This window comes from Microcaecilia unicolor, chromosome 7 (genome assembly GCF_901765095.1).
Source record: "Microcaecilia unicolor chromosome 7, aMicUni1.1, whole genome shotgun sequence".
NCBI lineage: Eukaryota > Metazoa > Chordata > Amphibia > Gymnophiona > Siphonopidae > Microcaecilia > Microcaecilia unicolor.
This window is the reverse complement of record NC_044037.1, coordinates 228,764,017-228,776,786: the sequence shown is the minus strand read 5'-3', so window position 1 is coordinate 228,776,786 and position 12,770 is coordinate 228,764,017. Positions and strand designations below refer to the sequence as shown.

The 12,770-nt window shown below is 43.8% G+C and overlaps 1 protein-coding gene across 1 annotated transcript in view; it reads left to right on the top strand.

Annotated features, from left to right (window-relative positions):
• The first annotated feature begins 1,092 nt into the window (after window positions 1–1,092).
• Window positions 1,093–12,770, top strand: part of GAD1 (glutamate decarboxylase 1) — a 121,114-nt gene continuing 109,436 nt past the window's right edge. The window contains exons 1-2 of the mRNA XM_030210852.1: window positions 1,093–1,189; window positions 11,154–11,216. Of these exons, the coding sequence (XP_030066712.1) occupies window positions 1,093–1,189; window positions 11,154–11,216 (160 nt within the window). The remainder of the gene's footprint in view (window positions 1,190–11,153; window positions 11,217–12,770) is intronic.

Below are 12,770 nucleotides of genomic sequence, written 5' to 3'. Positions count from 1 at the left end.
GGGGCAGAGGGAGCAGGGAGCCAGTGGAGCTGACAGGCGCGCGGCTGCTCTCTGCACCCTCCAGCAGCCAAGAATGCACCCGGGGGGGAGGCTTGATGCACCGGGGGGGGGGTGTCATGCTGCACTCTACTACTACTACTCATCATTTCTATAGTGCTACTAGAAGTACACAGCGCTGTACACCTGAACATGAAGAGATAGTCCCTGCTCGACAGAGCTTACAATCTAATTAGGACAAACAAACATGAGATAAGGGAATATTAAAGTGAGGATGATAAAATAAAGGTTCTGAACAAGTGAATAAGGGTTAGGAGTTAAAAGCAGCATCAAAAAGGAGGGTTTTTAGCTTAGATTTGAAGACGGCCAGAGATGGAGCTTGACGTACCGGCTCAGGAAGTCTATTCCAGGTATATGGTGCAGCAAGATAAAAGGATAATAGCAACATTCCATGTAGAATCCCAAACAACAGCAGCACCCTGGGGGGACGGACGCTACTGCACCCGGGGGGGGTGCAGCGGTGATCCGCCCCAGGTGGCAGCCGACCTAGAATTACCACTGTACGTGCATCGAAAAATTATTTTCGGATGCGTATATTGGGAATGCGGCAAGTGGCATTTGACATGTGTAGGCCATTACCGCCCGGTTACCACGTAAGACTTTACTGCTAGGTCAATGGCTGGCGGTAAGGTCTCAGACCCAAAATGGACGTGCGGCAATTTTCATTTTGCCACACATCCATTTTCGGGAAAAAGGTTTTAAAAAGGCATTTTTTTTGCAGATGCACCCACACAACCGCAGGCCATTTTTCAGTGCACCTTAGTAAAAGGACCCCTATGGCTTCACCAGCTTCGTAAATCCAAAGATTCAATGCCAGAGCTCAGACATGGCTTGACATTGAATTTCTGGGGTTAATGCCAGCAGCGGTGAGCAAAACACCGAGCACTGCCTGCTGAATATTGATCCCTTCATTTTTATCTATTCAGTTGTAGAATTCAATCCTATGGCCATGTACAATATAAAATACATGTGTGTTCTGAGTTGTATAGTGCCTTGAAGAGGTGTTGGGTGACTCTGAGGCAGAAAAAGGCAGGAATGCATAGCCTGGTTTTGGGAGCAAACCAGACTGAGGTGCAGATGCAGAAAGCTACAGCGAGCCTAAACTCCAGGTTACTGAGGGTTGTACACACATGTTAGTGGCTGAGCGATGCAAAGAGGAATTGAGCGTGGGTGTTCATTCGTGTGGAAGACATGACCGCACATTGCATTTAAAATGTGTAATAATGAGGATATTAGATATTCCAATGCAATGCAGAGAAGGAAACAGTAGCTTTTGACGCACGGATCATGTGAGAAAATTTTTGCCAGGTCTGAGGCTGTGTAGAATGCTTAGCAGAGAGGATTTAATGCCAGTTTTTTAAGACTTAACTACCAGTTTTGTCTTTTTCTGCAGTTGAAAAGACTGACGGAGCATGTGCACATATCGGAACAAAAATAAAAGTGTCAGCACACAACAGCACCTGTTCTTCTGCACATAAATATCAGCCTTGCAAAAATGTTATGTGCAAGAAATTTTTGCAAGGCTGAAATTTATACACAGGATAACAGACACTATCAGGAGATGTGAGACATTTTCACCCTCCATAGCATACATAATAACAAACTCAAACAACTTCTTAAGAAAATAACATATTTATTGGTAAAGTAACAAGGCCGCAGCTTCGCTTTATTGGTGGTATACAATATAACCCAAGCAATGAACCATTCAAAATATGACAGAAGCGGACAGCCTACCATACCCAGCAAGGAGTCCAGAGTAAGCCTTTAACCAAAATGAAGAAAAACCCCATCACCTCGCCATACCAGTTAGAGCAAGGAACAGTGAATGTTAAGGCCTAGTTCAAAGGACCTCCCTTGAAGATGCTCCTAGCTTGGGTACCCGTACCCCCTCCCCCTCAAGCTGTGACAGAAAGGGCCAACCTAGCAGCACACCAGGGTGGGTGGGACAGGTAACAGGATGCCTCTGAGGAGCAGGAAGAATCCTGTTCCCAGAAGGCCCTGCCTTTTAAGTCCTCTGGCAAATTCCACCCTGGACGGCTAAAGGGAAGCAACCCATTGTTGAATGCTTCCTGCCGATATCGCATTTTCCAATTTTTGACCAATCAAGGGCTTGAGCAGACCACAGCTACCAGCCCTTCCATGCCCCCTAACCATGCTTCTCCTAAGCCACACCCCTACTCTGGCCTGGGTGAGCAAGGCCTCTCCTAAACCCGCTGTAGTCGCCCAGGTCGGTGTTTGGTGAAGCTGCCCTCTTCCCCCACCCCCATTAAATGTCTCCCTAGTGGACTAATGTGTGCTGACACTTTTGTTTTTATTCTGAAATGTACACAAGAAGCCAGCCTTACCACAAAACCTTTGTGCAAATGCTTTCAGCAGACTCCCCCTAATTAGCACGCAAGTTTTGCATGCACAAAATTTGCATGGTGCAGTATTATGCCTGCAGGAGAAGCCACAGGCTCAGCTATCCAAGCATGGCTCTACCACATGGCTTTCTGCATCAGCCTCTGAGACTAACAACATCTATATGGCAAGGAAAACATGTCATTCAAAACATTGGCTTAATAGGAAAATACTGAAAATCAAGAGCAAAACTTCCCAGCTGAAAACTGCTTGATAGGGCCAGGCATATGCAGCCCTGAGCCAAATTCATGGCAAGAAAGCCTAGGTGGCAATTCCAGAAATTGCCACCTGTATTTGGACACCCTGATGCAGTGCAGTTTGTACCAATTCTCTAACGGTGTCTGAGCCCCCAAATTCCACTATAGTAAGCTTGCACCAAAATGCCCATTAAGCTTGCATGCCCATTTAGGGCCAGTCAATGGCTGGTGTAAATGGGCACATGGACACGCGGGAAGCTGCACATGCATCTTATAGTAAGTGGAAGATATGTCCATGTCCTACCCAAGCTCCGCCCACATAGGCGGGACTCATGCAGGAGGCCTCTTCAGTTGGCTGGGCTTGGCATCCCTGCCAGCCATCAAAGCAGAGGGGACCAGAGCTGAAAGTGAGGGGGCCCAAGCCATTGAGGCCCCCATGGCTATGCCACTCCCTTAGATAGTGGAGATCCCCAAGTCCTACCAGCTGTAGAAATCTAGAGCTCAACTAATCACCTAAACTGCAGCTGTCAGAGGCTCAAAGTTCTACCATGATGCTGGCATTACAAGCCTGCTCAGTTTTGGCACTTTGAGCTGTTGACAGCCATGGTTTAAGTGATTGGGTGAGCTCCAGATTTCTACAGGTGGTGGGGATTGGGAATTCCCACCTACTAGAAAGAGGTCCATCCAGCTGCTGGGTGGGCCTGAGGGGAAAATGAATGGGCTCAGAATTGCCCAGGCCCACTTGTGGCTGCTCCCCTGCCACACACATGGTGGAATGCCTCTGTGCACATACACAACAGTATTGCAAAAATTGTATGCACAGAATAGCATTGCAGTATATGCACAGACACATGCATGCAACTCCAGGCATTGATACATTTTTTTTCAGGCACACTCTCTCATGTTATCCCAGGTTCTTTGTGCATAGCCTATTAGTATACAATTTGCATACTGCACTGGGGAGCACACTTTTTCAAATGTTTGCATTGGGAAACTCTAGTATGCTGAGTTTTAGCACAGAGCCCTAATGCACAGCTTTCTGCATCAGTCCCAGAGAGGGGAAGAAGGCAGGGAGGGAAAAGAGAACTAGAGACAACAGAGGGAGGAAGATCAGGGAACATCAAGGAAGAGGAAAGAGGAGGAGGAGGAGTCCTTTAGCAGGACAAGCTGGAAAAACATAAAGCAGCAACAGAAGGAGAACAGAGGGAAATGGAAAATGTAATGAACACCAACATATGAGAGATCGATAAGAAATCAGGCTCTTTAAATAATCTGTGCTGTTGCTGTTCTCAAAGACAAAAGAACTTTAAGTAAACTAAACATACTGAAGAAGGTTTTTACATCTATAGACACATCAGTTCTTAGTAATCTTCACTGAACTGCAAGATAAAGGAATGGTGAGAGCAGTAAATTATTGAAGCTATACATTTTCTAAGGCTTGGAGAACATTCCCTGGGACACACAAATGGAAAAGTAGAATATATGCACCACTTCTAACACAGATATTATACTTTAAACCAGAGGTTTGCCAACTATAAAACAAATTGTTTTCATTACAAGAAAAAAAAAACTCATGAACTTTCATCATTTATTGCCATTTCTGTGGCTAATTCTTGAGAGTTCATCACTATTAATTATTCCTTTAGTTGAAGGAAGAAAAACTTGTTTCCTCTTTGCCCTATTCTTGGTTTTCTCTTTTTCTAGCTTGTAATCCCAATATAACCCCTCCTCCTCCCCCGCTTCACAGACACATCCACAGATAACTTAGCCTATTTCCCTCGCATACACATCCTCATATAAACTCTCTCAGAAAAACACATCCAGACAATGTACCCTGACCCCACACATCTTTACACACACACTAAGATAATGTACCCTGTTCCAACACACTTTCACACACTCTCACAAACACATACACACTCTGATAACATATCATGTACCCACACACACTCTCAGACACACTCAGATAATATGCCTTGTTCCTACGCACCCTATCACACTCTGATAATGTACCCTGTCCCCATACACACTCTCAGACAATATACCCTGTTCTCACACACCCTCACACAAACACATACACATTCAGAAATGAACCTGTTCTCACACACCCTCACACACACTCAGATAATATCCCGTGACCCCCACATATCATCACACACACTCTCAGACTCAGTCAGATAGCGTACCCTGCTTCCACACACACTCTCATTAGACACACTCAGATAAAGTACCTGCTCCCAGATACTCTCTCTCTCTCTCTCTCTCTCACACACACACACACACACACACCCTCAGACACAATGTACGCTGCCCCCACACCCTCATACTCTCCCAGACAGACACACTCATGTTATATACCCTGTCCCAACACACCCTCACACACTCTCAGACACACTCAGATAATGTACCCTGTCCTCACTCTCAGAGAGACACACTCAGATAATGTACCCTGCTTTCACACACCCCCTCAGACACAATGTACCCTGCCCCAACACACCTTACATGCATTCTCCAAGATAAAAAAAAAATCAGAAAATATACCCTGCTCTCATATATCCTCACACACACTCTCAGGCACAGATAATGTGGATGACATTGTTTTATGTGTTATTTGTTTTTACTGTATTGTATTGAATTTATTTAAAAACTTATATACCACACTTTTCACAAAAGTTCTAGGCAGTTCACAACTCCACATGCATACTAAATTCTAAAATTTACAGTATACATTTCTTCTATTCTTTACTTTGGTAAAAGGTGGATTAAAAGTAATGAATAATAAACTATAATGTACCCTGCCCCCCCCCCCCCCCCCCCCCCACATAGGGTTACCATATGGCTCCAGAAAAAGGAGGACACATTGATCCAGTCTGGGTTTTGCTTCCATTTTGAAAGCAATGGAAGTAAAACCCAGACTGGCTCAATCTGTCCTCCTTTTTCTGGAGCCATATGGTAACCCACCACACATCTTCACAAACTCTCTCAGACAGACACAGTCAGATAATCTACTGTTCCCCCATTTTGCTCACATACACTCTCACAAACTCAGACACTCAGATAATCTAATTTGCTCCCTGAGATCCTCACATACATTGCCACAAGCATATGTACACTCATTTTAACCTGCTGAGTCCTCCCCCCCCCCCCCCCCCTACACACACGCACACCAGTTATAGATTTCTCACAATTCCATTTACCTAGGTTTATATCCTTCTGTTGATAATCTTCCAGTGCTGGTTGAGAGGGGATGCTGTGTAGAATACATATATGTAACTTAGAGATCATGAATGCTTTACAATGCCACGTGGGATGGGCAAGATAACCAAGGGTTCAGAGGTAGACATGAGGACCGATGGGCAGGACTAAAGTGGATGATCTCAGCAGGGTTGGAAAGGGACTGGAAACATAGCTTCAGGATTGGAGGCAGACAGTGGGACCACTGGGTGGGATTGAACAGCACTGTCACAGCAGAAGCAGAAGATCAGAAAGGGGAAGTATGCTGGCAGTGGTCTGGGTAAGCAAGGAGAGATGCTGGTGAGACAGGGAAATAGCATGCTGGCACCAGCCTGGGAAGGTAGGGAATCCACATTTCCACAGTTGAATGTTTAGTGGATTGCAGCTACTCCTGTTGTACTGTATCTTGGTATCTGTACTACTGATTTCAAATGGTAGAAGCTATAAATACCACAGTACACTGAAACATAAAGTTAAAAAGTAGGACAGGCCAAAAGTCTCCCTCCTTGAACAGGATCACTTGGCAGTTCTTGTGAACACAATTCAAATTCACGTAACTTTATTGATCTGGCAATGTTTACATGTATTGTCAGAGTAATACATAAGAAGGGTCATTTTATAACAGGAACCTAACATGTGGCAGCAATGTGCATAGGTTACATCAATTTTAAAAGAGAAATGTGCACACTTGCCCTCAGGCACAATTTGCCAGTTTATTTTACATGCTTAAGTATGTATTTTTTTAAATGTATGCATATGTGTGACTTCAGTTCAAATGCCACCCCCAAGGAGCAGCTCTGATCAAATTAGACAAATGTGAATATAGGGTGCATGCCATAGCCATAGTTTGTCTCCATTGCTTTTTAGGGAGGTGGGCAAGCAGTAGAGAACTTGAGGGGGGGGTGGTGAACTTGCTTCCCTCCCCCTCAAATTGGCATTCAGCCTCAACTTTCCCTCTTGTTCCACTGTAACTGCAACAGAGTGACAGAATAAAATATTTTCAAATGTTTACATTTGTTTATCTATTTGTACTGTCTTCCTTTATGTTTCCTATTCTTCTACTTTGATTTATTTTCATTTCTCTAGCCTTTCCTTATTAATTCATTTTTTCTTTTTCTAAATTTTCTTCTCTGATTTCAAAGTTTTTTTCACTTTTGTTACCTGTTTTATTCTCTCAACATATCCTCTAGATTTTTCCATTCTGTTATCTTATGTTTGCTTATATTACAGGTTCCATTTATTTTATTTTCCCTTTCCCTTGTGTTTTCTTTATTCTACTTATACTATTCCATTCTTGTCTCCCTCCCCTCCTGCTCTCACACAGACCCTTTGCTCCTCACCTCCTCGCAAGCATTCTTCCTCCCTTCTTCATAATTCCTTCATCCCTCACCTTTCCCCCTCTCTTCCTCCTCTCATCCTTGATTGTCTGTCTGCTCACCACCCCTTCTCTCTCCTTTCTTTTCTCTAATTCTGTTCCCTCCCAGTCATCTCTCCTCCCCACCACTGTCTCAGCTCTTCTTCTTCTTCCCCTCTTGTTCCTCTCTCCCCTCCTCCTCAACCTTCTTCTTTTTGTCCATCTCATTTCCTCCACCTCTCTCCCCTCCATTTCCCCTTTCCCATCTGTTTCTTTCTTCCTTTACATACCCTCCCTTTTTCTCTCTCTTTCTCTCCTTCCTTCTTTCTCCCACCTCAACCCCCCCCCCCCCCCCCCAGTACTCTCCCTTCCTCCTCTTGGCACACTTTATCCTCTAAGAGTGAAAGGATAAAGGCTCATGGAATTAATATACTGACTTTCTGTGATACAACAAAAGCAGTTTACATATGTTATATACAGGTATTTTCTCTGTCCCTAGCTCACAGTCTAACTTTTATACCTGGGCCAATGCAAGGTTAAGCAACTTGCTTGGGGTTACAAGGAACTGTAGTGGGTATCAAACCCAGGTCCCCAGGTTCTCAGCACTAACCGTTAGACAACTACTCCACTGTATTATTTAATAACCTACAGCATAATTCTAAATATTTAAATGCTACAAAAAAAAGAGCTGAGCAATGATGACAAAAGGGGCAAAGCATATGGTTATTATTGTTGGCTGGTGGGATTTCAGCTCACCTGAGCTACCCTCCATTATAGGAATATGTTAAACATAATATGAACCAGTGAAATTGGTTGAAGAAGGTTAGGTACTTGTGACCTGACTTGGCCATTGTTCAGAAAACAGGATACTGGGCTAGATGGACCATTGGTCTGACCCAGTATGGCTACTCTTATGTTCATATGTAGGAAGATTCGTGATTTGGTTAAATGAAATTATATAGTATGAATGTTACAATTGTTGAAATAAACCTAGGAACACTCTCTGCCTCCATTCTTCCCAGCATTCTCCCTCACACCTTCCAAGCACACACCCTCTCCTCTCTCTCTCTCTCTCTCTCTCTCTCTCTCTCTCTCTCTCTCTCTCCCTCTTCCTTTCTTTCTTTCTCTCTCTGTCCATGCTCTCCGTTCCTTCTCCCTTCCCCTCCTCGCCAGTCACATTCTTTTTCCGTTCTATTACCCCATTTCCATTCTCTGTACTCAACCCCTTCCTAGCCTCCTCTGCCTCTCATCCCCTTACCAACCCCAGTTTCTTTCCTGTCACTCATGCCCTCTCCACCTCCAGTTCTTTCTTATGTCTTACCACCTTACCCAGGTTCTCATTCCCCGTTTTATTTCCCCATTTCTGCCCTCCATCACCTCCTTCAAAGTCCTGCCTCATCCCTTTGTATCTCATTCTCTTCATAACCTTTCCCTAGTATCTGCTGCCCCTGCCTCTACCCCACCCCCAGTATCCATTCCTCTTCAATATCTCCTTCTTACTTTCGCCAGCATCCGCCAACCTACTTCCTTCTCCAATATTTATATAAACTGCTTTTACTGCTTCTTACCCCTCCCCCTGCATCCATCCCTCTGCCCCATATAAGTTTGCTTCTCCTCCACCATGTCTGTCTTCTTCCTTCTCACTTCCCCATCATTAATCCCTTTCTCTCATCCCCAACTCCTACCTCAGCCCCCAGCAACAGACCCTTTTCCTATCCTCAGCATCTACCAGTATCAGCCCCTTCTCCCCTCCCCATCTGCTAGTGTTAGTGTCTTTCTCCTATGCCTAACATCTGCCAGCATCAGTCCTCTTCTCCCAGCCCTAACACCTGTCATTGTCAGCCCTCAGCCTCCTCCTCCTAAACTCAACCTCAAACCCTTCATCTAACATAATGTACCATTTCCCCACTCTACCCTTGCAGCCTCCTTGTCTTTCCCTCTCTCTCCTTTCCTTCCCAGTCCCACAACTCACCTCTGTCTCCCCTTCCCCCACCAAGTCCAGCATCTTTCCTCCCTCCCTCCCTCCCTCTCTCTCTCCTCTCTTCCCTCCCTATATGGTCCAGCACTTTACCTTCTCTCTTCCCTTCCCAATCCAGCATCTCCCCCTCTCACTCCTTTCTTGAATAAACCCAGCCCTGAATGAGTTCAGATTCCTCTCCTGGAGTGCATCAAATCAGCTTTCCTGTTAATAAGTAGTCCATAACATAAGAAAATAAGTTTAGGTGGTAGAGCGCTTAGCTGGTTTAAAGGTTTCCTTCTTTCTAGATCTTATAGGGTTAAGCAAAAATCAGATTATTCTAACTCTTGGAGTAACCCCTGTGGTATTCTGCAGGGTTTCCACTGTCACCAACATTGTTTAATGTCTTTTTTTTGCATAGCCTTGGTTCACTTTTAGAAACTCAAGGGATTTGTTTGTGTTATATCTATGCTAACGACATTACTGTCATGATCCCTATTTATCAGACCATAAGTCAGGCTACTCCATTAGTTGAGAAATGCTTAGATCTTATCTCATCTTGGATGTTGAATTATAAACTTAAGTTAAATTCAGAGATGACTAAGTTCTTGCCAATATCCAATAACCCTGATTCCTTATTAGATCATATTCAGGTCAAGCAAACAAAATACACTTTTTCCTCTGTAATTAAAATTCTAGGGGTTTGTATGGATAGTACTCATTCTCTTGATTCACATATCAATGCTGTAGTCAAAGACTCATTTTTCCTATTAAGAAAACTGAGACAAGTGAGATGTCTTTTTGAAATTGATAAATTCAGACTCCTTGCCCAAATGCTGATACTGTCGATACTATTGTAATCTGATTTTTCTGAGAAGTGCAAAATATAAACTAAGAAAGCTTCTGACAATACAGAATACAGCGGTGCATTTAATTAAAAAAAAAATTCAGATAAGATCTCAGGGTAATTTTTAAAATTACATTGGCTGCTGATAGAGGCCAGGGTTTTATTTAAGTTTGCTTGCTTTTTATTTAAAGTTTTAGATGGCGCTATTCCAGATTATATGTTGGATAATTCTCAGTTCACATCTTTACTTAGATCTCGAAGAACCATAAACATTTCTCCTTTTAGCTTTCCTTCTGCCAAAGGTTGTAAGAGATTGAAAATTCACAAATTATCATTGGCTTATTAAGCGCCTATATTTTGGCAAGAATTCTCATGATGTTTTCCTCAATCTGACTCCTATGTTTTATTTAGGAAATCTCAACACTTACCTTTTCCAGGAGTTTGTTCTGTCTAATAATTAGAGCTATTGTTTGTTATCTAATCTGTGTTGTCATTTTTGGGCGGTTATCCTGGTTTCTTCACCAACATTGTGAACTGCTTAGAACTATGATATGTTAAGAGATAGCAAAGAACGACAAGAAAGAAGAACCAAGAAGGCTATTGAGAGAGAAAGAGAGATGCAGAAACAGAGAGGGAGGGGGGGAAAGAAAGGTGTAGGGGAGGAGAAGAATGGGAGCAGCACTAATATGCTTGTGCCTCTTAAACATCCAGTCTATTCACGCAGTCAGCTCATCTACTCAAATACCATTTTTCACCCAATTAATTCCTGAACTCTTCCCCGACCCTATTTCATGCCAGTTTATTTTAAGCTGCCAAGTTGCTGGAGTCCTGCCAGGAAGTATTAGTCATCCAGATCCCAGGTGACTTTCCATGATGGACGGGAAAAGAGACCATCATCGCTGAACTGGAGACAAAGAGGGGGGGGGGGGAAAGACTAATCAATCTGTGGATAACTTTCCTCGTTTCAGTCCCCAACCCAGTCAAGGAGAACTATAATTATAGGTCTGCCAGTCTAGGAAGAAGAACACTGAGTTATAACGTTAAAAGACTTAGAAATTCCAAGTCCACCTTCATACTAAAAACATCCAACGTTTCTTTTATTTTTAGCTTACGACACCTGGTGTGGAGTCGCGCACGGGTGCACCAGAAAGCTTGGACTCAAGATATGTGGTAAGTGTTCAAAATCAGGCGTCTAAGATCTGGGACGACCCATCCCCCACACCCCCAATGCTTTATTAATTTAATATTAAACACGTTATCCCTCACCTCCCCCAATGCTTTACTCATTTCATATTAAACACATTATTTAAAACATACGTCACAGCACTGAAGCGATTGGGCCAGCTAAAATGAGATTTACAGCACAGGAAACAGAATTCCGAGTTGTTTCCTGATTAATTTAAAAACAAACAAAAGTAAGCAACATGATTTCACTCGGGTTCTGTTCAGTGGCGTAGCCACAGGCGGGCCTGGGTGGGCCCACTTAGGGCTCAGGCCCACCCAACAGTAGCACATGTTTAGCGGTAGCTGGTGGAGATCCCAATCTCTGCCAGCTGAAGACTTTCCCCTGATAGTAACAAAATTCGACTGGCCACAATACTGGAACCTGTGCATGCTCAGTTTTCAATGCATGCCTGCTGCAGACTGCCAAGGTGGAAATAAGCGTTTTCCTGCCAGCTGAGATATTTTTGTGGTGGGAGGGGGGGGGGGGAGAACATTTGGTGCCCACCCACTTCTTATCTAGGCCCACCCAAAATCTGTTGTCTGGCTACCCCCTGGTTTCGGTTGCTGGTCTTTCCATGGCCCTGTGCGCCCCCTAGTGTCCCCACAAAGCTAGAATTTATTCTTCTGCCCAGGGCAGCACTTGGGAAGAAAAATACTGTCTGAGTTATCCCAATACACACACAGTAACGACTGACCACGGTTTTATGAAGAAATGCTTGTTGAATTTTGCATCGACAGGTTTTCTGATTTCGGGAAAGTGACGCCAAGGTTACTAGATCACCTAGCCTAGATGTTTTTGCACAGCTGGTTTGCAGGATAGTAGCTTTTTAATTTCTGCCGTCTGAAAACGGTGCATTTTTTGAACGAAACAGTTTTCGTGTCTTTTCATAGAGGTAGTCCACAAGTTAATTTCCATTTAGTGTTTCGATAGGAACCCTCTCCCAGGGCGAATTTCTGGAACCTCTAACTTTATTTTCTAAAAAAAAAACCTTGTGTTGTCTCTGGAAGGGGGAAAAACACAACAGCAAATAAATCCAGCTTCAAAATAAAAATCTGCATTACCAGAGTTATTGCCTTGTTTAATGTTAAATTTTTGCTTGAAGACAATGCAAGCTGTCGTTTGTGCCTATGTTTCCGAAAGTGCCCTGTGCCGTCCGGATAAGGGCGGGGGGGGGAGGGGGGGGGAAGCTCTGAACGACACATAAATGAAACTAGACAGAAGCTGGGAGGTTAGGGGCAGAATTCAGCCTGAAACTCTTCAACCTTATCGGGCCACAAATAGGGACCTCCTGGGAATAAAAGATTAACGAGAGACTTATTAAAGACCAATTCGTCAGGGTGCTGTTTTTGTGAGATATCACTGTTAGCCAGTCAACCGGGAAATCAAAGAATTAAAGAAACGGGAGGGGAAATACAGAAGCCGATTGCAGCTTTACAGCACTAGATTCTTTTTCAGATAGCCGGCTTTCTTTCGGATCCGTCCGTTTATGGAACACATAA